General features: G+C 51.7%; 1 protein-coding gene across 13 annotated transcripts in view; it reads right to left on the minus strand.

Moving 5' to 3' along the window:
- Positions 1-13,711, minus strand: part of MAP4 (microtubule associated protein 4) — a 138,786-nt gene that overhangs the window by 54,696 nt on the left and 70,379 nt on the right. For all 13 annotated transcript variants that reach the window (XM_038173900.2, XM_038173899.2, XM_038173898.2 and 10 more), the window contains 2 exons: positions 3,015-3,146; positions 142-252 (listed from right to left, as the gene is read on the minus strand). In XM_038173900.2, coding sequence (XP_038029828.2) covers positions 142-252; positions 3,015-3,146 — 243 coding nt within the window. The remainder of the gene's footprint in view (positions 1-141; positions 253-3,014; positions 3,147-13,711) is intronic.

A 13,711-nucleotide genomic window follows, 5' to 3' on the forward strand; every position in this document is an offset into this window, starting at 1 on the left:
TTTTAGGCAAAAAAAAACGTAATCATGTGAAGAGATTGTATGGTCTGTGCACTTATCAGCTTAATAGTTTTTAGTATGTGAAGGTCAATGGAGAAGACACCAAAAAAGACCATCAGGGACAGATGTGGAGGAGGAACTCACCATGGATGTCTGTGGAAGTGTCAACATGGTCCGTGAAGAGCTGCACGTTCTTCATGTCAGCAGGAAAGGCCAAATCAGGCAGGTTCTCCCCTCGGTGCATGCTGAAGGGGTCTGAGGGGACACAAAACGAGGCCAGCGTTACTGCACAAAGATACGATGTGGCATAGGGTTATTTAAAAACAGTGCTGGGATGATCCCAACACCAGCACCGCTGTGATGCAGCAGCAGAGTGAAGGACTTCCAAGGGAGAGCTGCTTTCAGGACTATTTATCGAGGACAAACGCCTCCCTAATTAGACTTTACGCCCAACAGCAAAACACGGTTGTGCAGACTGCACGGTAGGGAAAATCGCCTGAAATGCAGGTGCTAAGATTTGTACAAAGAACCTGTCTCCTCCTGTGGTTTCTAAGATGGATTCCTGACCCAAAACCTGTCCCTTAGAGAGCAGAGAGCCTCGCTCACAAGAAGATGAAGGGAAGATGACCCCACTGTGCCTTACTCCAGATGAGAGCAAGGCGAAGGGAAGGAGCCGTGGTGCTCCCATCACAGACGAACTGTCCCGAGGTTTACAGCCCCCGGGGGGGTTTTGTGACATCTTGCCAGCCTGGACCAGCCACCCCATCCATCTCCAGGGGGGCACAGCCCCACGACAGGAGGCTTCGATGGGAGGCGTCAATCCCTGCCTTGGCCTTGCCTCCTGGCTTCCCGGGAAGGTGGGGACGGACTCCACGCTCCCGAAGCGGCTGTCACACGCCGACGGGCAGACACCACGCGGATTTCTTCAGGTTAAGCACAATGAGAAGGGATTCAGCTGAAGGCTTCTCGTTGTCTCTCGCCAGACGTGCTATTTCAGGGGACGGCAGCAAAGCCGCGAGTGTTCATTGTGCTCCCAAATGTCAGCGCTGGGTGAGCACCACGAATTCTTTCAGAAATCTCGCAGCCTGTTTGAGATCCCCAGACAATGTCTCGCTTCAGAGGAAATTTTAGAAAATGTTAATTTCGAGCTGTTTACAACAGCACCACCAAGACTAAATCACTGCCTTTTTCCAGTCCAACAAAACCCAAGAAGCATTCCAACCCAAACTGACTGAGAGGCTCAAAGGGGTCCTGAGGATTTCCCTCGGTGCCAGCAGCTGCTGGATGTGGCACAAGGGGGCTGCCCGGGTTCTGCTCTGCGGGGTCCAGGGAGCGTGGAGGGGCTTTTTTTGTCCTCTTCAGATCCCCATGGGGGCCTGAGCCCCCTCTAAAGCAGGTGAGCGGGGCCCTTCTGCCCCCAGCACTGCAAGCCGAGGGGCATGGAAAGGTGAATGGCACGGGTGGGACCCAGCCAGCGCAGTAAGGAATCAGTCCTTGGGTCCGAAATAATTCTCTACCTGCCCCAAACTTGCTGCTTGTTTGTCATATTATGAAGCCAGACGAATGTTAAGGATTTGAGGTTTTTTCTAGGCAGCTGGAGGTAAGATTGACAAAACACTTCGGAAAAGTTCTCAGCTCACATCCACGGCCACTCGCAGCTGCTGCTGCTCAGAGACACAGCTCGAGTTCGCTGCTGATCCTGGACTAACAAAAGCACGTTACTTTAGATCGATCAGAGGTGTAGCTCTTCACGTGCAGTGATTTACCTGTAGCTACAGTAATGAATCACGGGACGCTCCTGATGGAGAGCCTGACAGCATTTTAAGGCTCACAAGCAACGAGGCAGTGCTTGAGTTTTATTCACTCTGCACTATAACAACGCTTTTAAACAAGTCTTTTTATTACAAATAGTGTGAGATATATATATACAGATATATATTTATATATTTATATATATATGTAAGATTTTGCTGATAACCATTGCTTTCACAGGGCTGAGCCCCAGCACCAGACCCTAACTCGGTATTTGCAATAAGGAGCAGAGGAGCAGGCTCAAACACATATTTTTTAAGCTGCACGGAAGCAGCAGAGGATTGCAGAAGCCAAACCGAGCTTCTCGCCATGTTTCTCACCACGGAATGAGGAATTACAGCAATGCTGGTTGGGAGACCTGTTACACAAGTGGCCAGAGAATTCTTGCCTCTGGAGGGAAATTATCCTACAAAGAGCCTGACTGAAAATATGCAATAAACCCATACACTTTTATGAGACTGCTGTTCACTACTTCCCCTCCTGCTGGCATTCTTAAAGCTCGCCTGCTCTGTCACTTCTCAGATGTAGGAATTTATCCAGCTTTAAGCTGCCTCTTGCTTGCTCAGCACCAGGAAGGGCAGTCCCGAGGAATGCCTTGGTCCTGCAGGATGCACGGTAATTTAGGCACATGCAGGTGCAGGAGATACTCTAAGAACATGAAACCTAAGGACGTGGTTTCCTGCAACAGATCACCCACCGACTTGCTTCATTTCGGCAAAGAGAAGATGGGAGGATGGGCTAGGTATTTAAATTGCCCTAATCAGCTACTTTATCATCTGGCTATTGAGTGGAACTACAGCACCATCCCATTCTCCACCTAACAAAGCAGTGGGGCGGGGGCAGAAGCTGTTCCAGAAACCAGTGGTTCTTTCGTTCCAGCTGCTCCGTGAATCATTTCTCACCATTGTAACAGCTCGTAATTTTCTCACAGAATCTCTTAGCAAATACAAGATTCAGATAGCAAGAAAATAATTTCCTAAGCAGGTCTGCGGTGTTCAAAACCATCACAAAATAGTTAGGTTTCATCCCGTTTCAGCCAGTCTCCTTCCCGAGCTGATAGCCTGTTGCAATCTGGGAAGCCTGGTTTTTGGTTCCCTCAAAAACTAGCAATTGATTTCACATATTTTTTTATCAAAAATGAGAGAAAAAGGGGTGAAAGATATCTTTCTGCAGGGGCAGCAGTTGGAGGAGTAACAGGGGCATACCTGCCATCTCCATGGGTTTGAACACGGGCTGCGATTCGAAGCACAGGTCCCTCTCATCCATCGCCCAGGTGTCATTGCGATCGAGAAATTCTTTGTAGGATAGCTTTTCATCCATGATTTCTCCTGGGAACACTGAAATTAGGGAAGAAAATGGCACAGTCAAAAAAAAAAAAAACACAACAATAACCCAAACCTTTTAGAGTTTATTACCCCATGATGACATTCAAAGGCCAAAGGTGACATGAACTATTAGCCGAAGCAGAATTCGTGATTATTTTATTTTCCACTGCTTTGATGCAAATGCTTAAATATGATACAGAACAACGGGACTTTCTGTATTTTATTACACACCAGGTCAAGCTGATCAATATGGCCAAGGACAGAGAACTGGCACACCACGGCGCTGCCTTTTTTCCAGTGTTGGACTTTCGCATCAGCTGCTCGCACTCATCGTTAGGGAGAATTTTCACAAGAAGAGGAACAACCCCGAGGAGCTGCCCGAAGCTGTCACGCCTGTGATGCAGGAGTGCTGAGCACAACTCACCGGTCACACCGGGGAGGAGGGGAGGTCACGGCCCCTTCTCTCCCACACAGGCATCGTGTTTGATGCTCTGCCTTTGGCTGTATTAATAAAAGTGTTCGCATCACACACAGGCAGCACCCATACAGATTTTTTGCTCTGTATTCCACTAGGAGGGCAAACTCCAGATCATTTAAGGGAATAAGCTTTCCCTGAGTGCCTGGAGGGCCTTTATCTGTGTATCTTCACCTCGCACTTAAGCCCAATCCCCCCTGGTTCACAGCCCCGAAGCACACAGCACATCAAAGCCCAGCAGCTTCCACCTTCCCAAGGGAAATATTTGTCCTCCTTTGCTGCCCACGTTAGGAAAACCCACGCTGGGATGCCAGTCCTCGTGGCCTGGCACCGGCCGTGTGCGTGCCAGGGGCTCCGGGCCCTAGGGCCAGGCCTTTAGGGTCGCTCCATCCCACAGATGGCCCCATAAAGATGCATGGAAATGAAGAAGAAATTAGACTACAGGAGGTAAAATTGTTTAAATTGGGCTGTTCTGAGGAATATTGGGGATACACCATCATCTTTTTCTGATGTCCTTATGACAAGTGGGGAAACGTGTAGGAATCAGAGCAAGGAGGCACAGCTGCGAGCTGAGAGCCTCTGCTGCCCTCTTCCTCCTCTTCCTCTTCCTCCTCCTCTTCTTTCTCCTCCTCTTCCTCGGTGCTGGGCCTTCACGGACACATCTGCATCACCCCAGCCACACTTCTGCCAGCGCCGTGCCTGGGGATGAAGTCGTGGACAGGCTGAGCACCGCGGGTGACTCCAGATACCAGGGAACCGGGCGCACACCTCCACTGATCCTGTCCTAGTTTCACCTTCAAATTGCTCCAACAGAGCAGTGAGGCAGGGGCAGCGAGCGGTAGTGGGCAGGACGAGGGAGGTTATGGTTCAGTTTAAGGGGTTTATCAGTTTTTTACAGCACGCAAAAGCTCACCGTGCATGAGCCAGCACCTGCAAGGTCTGAGCTACACTTCAGGTTAGAAGTGTTTGCCAAACCAGCCACTGCTGAGGAAAGTGCAGTTGTTTCAGCTGCTGTTCAAAACATTTCCAGATCTGGTGGTTTTGGTTCTTGTGCAAGACCACAAGTCCTGAAGTTCTCGAGTATGATAAATGCAGGGGGAAGGCTCCAAGCAGGCTCCCAGACTCCTGATTCTTCAGATCAGTCCTCGGGTTCAGGAGACCTGAATTTATCAGGTCAACATCACCAAACTTCCAAAGCAATTTCCAGTTTCCTCTGGATAGGAATTAAATCAAAAAATACACAAACTCCTCCCCTCATTACCTAATGCAATATTCTACACCCTCTTGCCAGTACACCTCTGGGTGCTTTCAGTGCTTCTCCCTGCGCTCGCAAGGCTGCAGCTCAGGAGAGGACACTGCTTACATGCAGAGGAAGAGATCCCTCCAAAAGCCCCCTGATTCAGTGCAAAACTGCAGTTAATAAAAGCAAAAACAATGTTAGCATGGGGAAGTAACAGAATAGAGGAAATAATAAAGATATACAATATACAACACAAGATATAGCTTGTGTGGGACAATTCCTGCTGTGGGGCACCAGGCGTGGCAGGCACGGTGCCGGAACGGCACGGAATTATCTCGTCACCTTTACAGAGCTCTGAAGGCCGGGGAATGGGAATTCAGGCTCTCATATCTAAGGACGTGACCTTCTACCACCTCGTTTCTGTGTAAACACCACCGAAAAAAAAAGCAGGAAGAATTGTTTCTGAACAGATCCAATTTCTGACCGTCAGGGGAGTTATTCCTACCTCCTGCAGATGCTACGGGCTTCCTAAAGCCCAGCTGATTTGGCAAGCGCTCGCTGCTTGTCTGCCAGTGCCTTTTGGCTGTTCTGCTGCTGCCCGGCCACGTTTGGCACGGCTGGCTCGAGCGGCGAGGGCAGAGCAAATCCCCAGCCAGCTTTGGATGGCACAGGATGGCACAGGATGGCACAGGAGGCACAGGAGGCACAGGATGGCACAGGAGGCACAGGATGGCGATGCCAGGCATGCAGAGGAAATCATGTATAACAACAGACAACAATCACTGAATTCACAAAGTGTTTGGAAGAGAAAGCGTCCCTGCACGTGTCAGGAGGCACCATTATTTATAAGGGTGTGGGATACGATAGCGAGGGGGTTAATTGCATTCTGCTGGACATTGCTCAGGACAGGAGCTGTCGTTCCTTTCTCTTACAAAACCAACAAAAAGCAGAAAAACGGCGTGAGGAAGGGACCTGGGAGCCCAACAGCAATTTGACATCGATTTTCTCTAAGAGGACTGTATCAGAATTTTCAGACTGGGACCTGCTAAGTCTGCAGCAACCAGGCACAGCAACAACCCCTCACTGCTCCTAGTCACAGCGGGTTTTGGCACCACTCGCCGTGCAGCTAAAAGCAGACACATCCACCTGATCCATCCCCACCCCATCCCCATCCTCAGCTCCTCCTCGTTTGTGCCCGCCTGGCCAGACACGAGAAAGGCGATCGCAGAAACAGGGGCCCAAGGGTTGCAGAAAAGAGGATTTCCAGTTCCACACCCAGCAGACCTTCCTAAAAACCACAGCGTGCACGTGAGCTTCAGGTAAGAGCCCAAACAAACACAGCCAACCAGCCCAACTCTTCCAAGGACCACTCCCGAGGTGCTAGGAGCACCCACTGGCAGCAGAAAATGTACAAAATGCTAAATGTGAACGTGACAGATCCTACAAGCTGTAATTTCTTGGGTATTAAAGCTTTGCTCGTAGCTGAAAACCCAGGTACAACCACGCAGAAACCGATGCAGGAGCACAGCTCGCAAAGCCTCATTTCAAGAAGATTCACCCTTACGGAGTACTTACAGAGCGAGCTGGCCTCTGAGAGTAAGAATAAGGAGCCCATGCACGTGGCGCTCTCCCTGCACTGATCCCACTGCTGGTCCTGGAGAAGGAGTCGGAGCGTTCAGCAAAGCTGCTGCCGGTGTCACTTCGTTGGTTTTGGCACCTACCAGCACCACCCGGCCACACAAGCCAGCCCCGAGGCTGATCCGTACAGAACCGCGCTCCTGCGTGTCCAAGGGCTGCCAGGAATCACCCAGCCAAACCTGCAGCAAGGAGCTCTCTTTTATAGGGGATTACCACCCCAAAGCCTTTTTGCCGGAGGAGCCTGCTAATCTCGGCAGGTCACCCAGCAGCTCCCTGGCTGGAGGTTAAGGAGCTGCCAAGTTAATGAGGCTGCGGCCACGGGATGCCCCTGCCAGCGCCACGCCAAGCAAACAGGGCAAGAGGAGCTTAAGAGCTTCGTTCCTATAGCTGATTCCCAAAGCTAATTTGCCCAGCTCGCCGCGCTGGTTCAGCATCCTACACAGACGCCAAGCTTGCTGAAATCAACTGCTACGACCCAGAGCAATCCTGGTGCTGGCACAATAACCCCAATAACCCACGCACCACGGGATGCTCCTGGTGATCACAAAACACACAAAAAGGCTGCGGGGTCTGACAGGTGCTGCTGGAAGGGCTTTGGGAACAAGCAGGAAGCCCAGAGGTCTGGGGTCTCCCCCTTCCCTTGCTGGTGCCACTAATGCATTATTTAGGGTAAAGGCACCAAATCCCGGCCCTAAAGGGAATGCAGCAATGGGCAGCACCCTGCGGGGACAGCTCCTCAATATTTCATCATCGCTTTCATTATTCTGGAAAGCAAAATATCGCCTTGCCACCAAGCTGGCTACTTTCTGCCCACTGCTTTTCCTCTTGCCAAGCTGACACACGGGTGGCTCCACTTAATTTTTAATCAGACTGTGAGGCAAGCTGAAGAGCAGAGAGGCTGCCCGGAGAGGCTGGGGAGTCTCCATCCCTGGAGATGGCTCAAAATCCATCAGGACGGAGCCCCGAGCGACCTCCCCTGGCCTCCCTGTTCGAGCAGTGGGATTAGATATCAGATGGCAGAGGTCCCTCCCAGGCTCATAAGTCATGCACGCTGTTCAGATGTTGCTTTTGGAGTGAAAAAATTCTGTCCTTGCAAAAAAGATAAAGGCTGACCTACCAGGAGCTAACACTAAAACCAAATCTAGCTGATTTCGCTCTAAAACTGACTTTGTTGCAGCGAGAAGTAAATGAAAATCCACCACCAGGCTGGACGGGGAAAGATCAGGAGATGACAAAAGGTCCACCAGAAACTGCAGGGCATTTCAGACGGTGCCGACAATTCAAGAAACATTTTATTGCTTTCCTTCGGAAATTTCCTGCTGTTGTATAACCCGGAATGCCAAAAACGCTCAGTGCGTGACTGCCAGAGCCGGCACCTCCCGGCTTAAAAGATGCAAAGTCAGTAACTTGGACGTTCAGCGCAAGTTTTTCACTGAACCTTTTTTAAAAAAAAAGAATCTGAAAGAAGGGAAAAAAAAAAAAGAGAGAAGCATTTGTTGCAGCTCATTGTGGAGCTTCGTTCCTTCCTCCTCCTCGGAGAGAGGCTCCTCCAGCAGCGCCCGCACGACGCCGCACACCTCCCACCCTCGGCTCTAATTGCTCTGCCGGCGCTATTTGTTCTCGGGCTCCTGCTTCCCGCGGGGAATGTCAGCTGCTGAGGAAGTGAGTAATTTGTTATCGCATCTCCCATGTTAGCAGAGCGGGCTGGCAGCTCGCTGGCAGCTCCGGACGCCGCGCGCCTTCCCCCGGCTCCGCTCTCCAGGTGCCCCAGGTGCGCTGCCGGGGTTTCCTCGAGCGCCCAGCCTCCAAACTGGAAGGGAAACGAGGGATGTGCCCAAACCCAAAGCCTCCTCTTCCCTCATCGGATCAGCATTTTCTTTGTCCCCAGGAGTGAAGGTGATCGGCCTGAGGAGGAGAGGAAGGATTCCCCAGCAAGGCACCTGGGCAGGCAGCACGGACACCCTGCGTGGACTGATTTGGGGAGGAAAAAGCAATTATCAGGGTCCTGAACAGCCACTTCTTTCTGAGCGAGATACCTGGCCCAGGAGAGACCATCTGCTGACGGGCAGATCCCGCAGGTTTTTTATAACAGAAGTCCTATTTTTGTACAAAAGCCTCTAACGAGGCCGATTTCCACAGCGTTGTCACAGGCGCAGGCAAACACAATCGCTGCATTTCGGAGACTTTGTCCCCATAAAGTGTTTCTTTGAGGGGAATTAAGAAAAGGCCACTTCGGTCTGAAGGCAGAGGAGGGTTGCAGGAACACCACCGGTGTCACCACGTCTCTGAAAACCAGGCCCTTGAGTTATTTTTACTCCCTGCTATCCTTTTTTTTTTTTAACGTGAGATTTTGGAGAGCCAAGTGACACAGCTAAAACAGTTTGATTGTTTCACCCGGGGCTCCTTCCGAAAGCTGAGGGCTTTCTGCAGATCCTGGTAGTGAGTATTTGAACCCAACGCCATGCAGAGAACACGAACCTGGTCGGTAGGCGTAGCACAAGATGCAGACAACATAAAAGATGTATCCACACAGAAACCCCAAGGGAACAAACCCAAGCCTGAGTCAGCGGAAACACTCCCACCTTCCAGCCTCCTAATTCCAGAGTCCTTACGAGGCCCCACCAGGCAGCTTTGCCTAAAGCTTATGAACTTGAATGAAGCAAAATTTTGAGGCAAAAGCCTCGCAGTGAGGGATCCAAGGGCTCCCGGGGGATGCAGAGACCTGCCCAAACCCAGCTGCTGCTGCCAAAGGGGAGCCCGAGAAACTCAGTTTCAGAGCAGAAGCCTTTGAGAGCAGGGGAAGCAGCAGCAAGGATCACACCTGAGGATCTGCTCAGCAAAAGTCGGTGCTGAGCCTCAGAGCTCAACTCTTTCAACCACAAAGGTACGGACTGCAACCCCACTGGGGGTAAGGGCTTTGCTTTCCTTTCCTCCCAAGGCAGGTTTTGGGAGTCCTTTTCTTCCAGGGCAATTTATCTAGTCTCCTAACAGAGCTGTAGGTGTCCCCTGCGCCTCTTGGAGATGCAGGTGGGAAAGGGTGAGAAAAAAGCTACCAGAAGAGATGCACCAAGCCCCAGCTGCACGACCCACGAGCTCTACAAGCGAGCAGGATCTGTGGATCGAGCAGAGGTGTGAGCTGAGAGCAGGACATCTCCTCCCTCTCGGGTGGAGAACAGGTTGCCCAGGGACTGGGGCTTTCGAAGCACGGTGCTCCCTGCCCGGCCCCAGAAAGCCCCAGTGCAGAGAACACCCTCAAAAAATAGCTGAGATATAAAAAGGCAGCGAGGTTTTAAGGAAACCATCCCTCACCTACCACCTGATGGTGACTCGGTAACGTGGCTCGAGGAACTCAACTTGCTCTAAGCTTTACCTGTCTGCACTGGGACCAGGTCACACGTACCCAAACAGTCTGAAAAACACGTCTGCAAACACCTCCTCAGCCGGACACGGTGTTTCTTCACCTTTCAGATCAGTCCTTACCAGCATAAGACCTCCTCTTATCCCAGACAGACTGATCCATTTCCACTCTTCATAAAAAAAGTTCTCTGTTTGAGATGTCTTTAAGGAGTCGGTTAAACATCAGGCGTTCCCCACGTCCCCAGAGTCTTGCCTTTGCCTGCTCGGCAGCCAGCGGGCAGAGCTGCCCCCGCCAGCACAGCAACTGGAGCAGAATAACAGCCTCTGCCGAGCCGTCCTGCGCTGAGATCCATCATCCCGGGCTCTCTCCTGACAGCTTCCAGGTGCTCTTCTGCTAAACGCTTTCTTCAAACGCAATCGGGGCCAGTGAAGAGAGCTGAAACTCAAAAAAGCACTTAGAGCACTGCTGGAGGAGCATCATCTGCAAGCGAACCCTTGTGGAAGTCGGTGTGTGCAAACACAACGAGGTCCATATAACAGTGTACCCAAAGTGTCCAGCCAGCTCCTTGAAAGCTCCCACCAAGGGGCACTTGGAGAGCTGGTTCCCAGCTTGGAGGGGCACAGGATGGCCCCAGATGTCTCCGTGAGGTCTCCACGACCCCAAATTTACCATTTGCAGCCACGCAGAAGGCAGCAGCTCCGTGCTGAGCCCCGTCTTATCTGTGACTTTGTGGAAGAGAAGCAGCTCCAGGGACCATCTCCAGAGCCTGTTCCTCACCCCGCTGTTCTCCAGGTGGCTGTGAATGGGTTGATTCCTTTGTCCTGATGTCTTCTCAGGAATTTAATGCAGGCCCTGCCCTCGCTGGGCCCCCAGCCCCACAAACACAGCGCACACCCCAGGTTTAAACATGCTTGAACCTTCCCTCCCCATCCCACGGAGCTCTGTACTGCTCACCAGGGCAAAGAACATAAACCAGACCTGCAGCAGACACGGGTCTGAGTTCTGCAGCCTTTTGGCAGTGTTTTCTCCTCCATCTGTTTGGCAGTGGGTGTTTCTTTGGAGATCAGAAAGCCCCTTCTTTTTGACTCGTGCTTCAGTGGCTACAAATCACTTTGTACCTTTATCTGTACAGTTCTTACAACTCGAGCTTTACATCCTAGCTAAAAAAAATTAATAATTCAGGCCTCTGCTTTCTCCTGACCCTTTCAAGAGCTCCCGACGCAGCCATGTTAGCAGGAGTCTATGAATGCCTTGCCTATACACAAATAATTTCCCTTCGGTTTTGCATTTTTCTTTGCATTTTTCCAACAGATTTACCTGGAGAGTTATCTGTCAAGACAACCTTAAGCTCACCGCCTTTCCCTCCCTGCTGTTCATACCTCTCCTTGCCTAAAAATAGCCGGTTCCATCCCACTTATTTGCCTTCCAACCTATCTCCCATCCTTATCTTCCTTCGGCTCTCATCAGCAAAACCACGCAGCAGACACGGCAGCAGCTCCCTTGGTAGCCCTTCCCCTAGCAGAAAAATCCAAACAATTTAGTTCAGACACTCCCGGCTCCGAGGCCAGCACTTATCACCAAAGCCAGATGCCCCGACCTGCTGGCAGGGAAGCCGCGGGCAGCAGGATCGCATGGCAAACATTCACGAGCTCCAGAAACTCCGAAAAATTAAGAATCTAACACTGCTTCAGGTCCACACGACATCAGTAATTCCAGCCCCACACCCATCAGGGTTTGATTGCTGCTCAGATCCAAGGCGCGTCGCTTCTTCTGACCCACATAGCTCACTGCTTTCACTCCTTCCCCGCCTGCTCCGCACGAGGTGCAGAGGAGCCGTCCCCGGGCCCGTTCAGGAGTGACAATACAGATATTTATTGTCCCTCCTGGACACGCAGCTAACCTACATGCATGTGTGTGGATATCTGTGCACACGTAGAGCGCGCATCTTCCCGGATCCCATCTGCGGGTGCATGCCCGCAGAAGTCCCCATATGCTTCCCCTGCAGAATGAGATGGCGATAATGGAAAGAAGCGCTTAAAATAGAAAATTTCCCTTCAGCATGACAGTCATGTTTGTTTAATGCTGCGATGATAGCCCGTTTCCCAGCCCGTGTTCACACACATCGCCGTGACCTACTTTCCGCTTTTAAAATCCCATGGCAAGAGCAGCGAGCTCACGCGAGGAATCGGGAGCAGTCAAGAGAAAATCTGCCACGTTTGTAATAGAGTTTTATGGCCATTAATTCCAGCTAGTGTCAAACTAATGACACGAGGGACATCAAAGCATGAAGCCATTTACATAATACCGGGAGAAGCTCCGATCCTATAGCTACTTATTCAGGAAGCTGCTGCTTGGAGAATGAGACAAATGACACGCCGCCGCTGCTCCTTTGAAATCTCCGCAATTTGCAGCCCTGTGAAAGTCACCCAGGCTTCTAGGAATTCTCTGGATCCTCACAAAGACGTTAGGGGTGCTCTGCAGTGCTAAGTAAACCTCGTCAACGCTGCCTCCTCTCCGTGCATCTGACCTGCAGAGTGTTTTGATGCGTGCGGACAAGCCACCCGAGACGGCGCGCAGCGGGGTGCGCGGGGAGCATCTCACCACGGGCTGCTGGGGCTGGTGGCCGCGGCGTAGCTGCTGCCTGCACACCGCAGGTCCACGATGTAAAGAAAAAAAAACAAACACATTACACAGATCTCTGCTCTAATACTGAATTGCCTCACCTAGGCGTACGCGGCAGGGTCGGGGCTGAGGCACGGAGCCAACGCGGGAGCGACAGCGCTGCCGTGGGGCTGATGGTAAGTGGAGTGGACAGCAGCAGGGTTGTCAGGAGGCTTCCGTGGCCTGCGAAGCTGCAGCCGCAGTGAAGGCCCTGCGGGGCACGGCTGCAGTCAGGGCAGACAGGGCTTCGGGTTTGTTTTCGTTTTAGGAAAAACACAGGAGCGCACAGCGTGACCTTGGGACGCAGCGGCGCGGCCCCGGGGGTGCAGCGTGCACCTAGCGAGAGCTGCTAAGCTGCTCACAGCACCCGCTGCACCCTTGGGAGGCAAAAACCCCCGGCTTGTTGCAGGCAGGTAGGCAGGAGGTGACTCCCAAGCGGAGGAAAAAAGAGGAAAAAAGAAAAAAATTCATGTCACCCCCAATATTTTTGGAGGGATGGCTTCAGACAAAGAATTTGCATCGAGTACTGTGTTCCACGACGCGAATCAATGTGTTTAGCCCTGGTTAGCCCCCCCACCTCACTGAGAGTTGGTGCCCAAGCTTGTCTACGCAGCCATCCTCGCAGGGCTGCCGATGCTCGGGGCACAACGCGGGGACGCGGCGGTGCACCCGGTGCCCTCTCTCCAGCAGTTTCGCTACGGCAGCGACAGGAGAAGCTCACTCAGCAGCGGAGACGGCGGCAGCACTTCCGAAAACTTGAATTCTCCGGCTGACTCAAAGACGAATTCCAAGAAATGAGAACTGCCACCGTGCAGAAAGGAGCAGAGACCAATATTAGATGGAAACTGTCTCGGTACGCGTTTGCTTTCCTGCACGTTCTTTGGCCCCTCCACAAGTCCTAGCAGACCGTTCCTGTTCCTTGTTCCCTGCTACTTCAGCGGAGCCGGTCGTTATGGTTGTGAGATGAAGACACCGATCGCTCCCTAAAACCTTACCCGAGTGTTTTCGTGTGAGTGACATTTTGGAAGACAAGCTGTTCGCATCGCTGAAAAGCAGAACGCCGCTAATGCAACAGATTGAACAGAACAGATTTTGGAGACCAAGTAAGTAGGCAAGACTCGACTTAGCTGAAAGCAAAATATTTTTATCTGTAGCCAGGGGAAATGTTAGGGAAAGTGGAGACACGAGGAAATGACATAAAGGTA

The sequence above is a fragment of the Anas platyrhynchos genome, chromosome 2, assembly GCF_047663525.1.
Source record: "Anas platyrhynchos isolate ZD024472 breed Pekin duck chromosome 2, IASCAAS_PekinDuck_T2T, whole genome shotgun sequence".
NCBI lineage: Eukaryota > Metazoa > Chordata > Aves > Anseriformes > Anatidae > Anas > Anas platyrhynchos.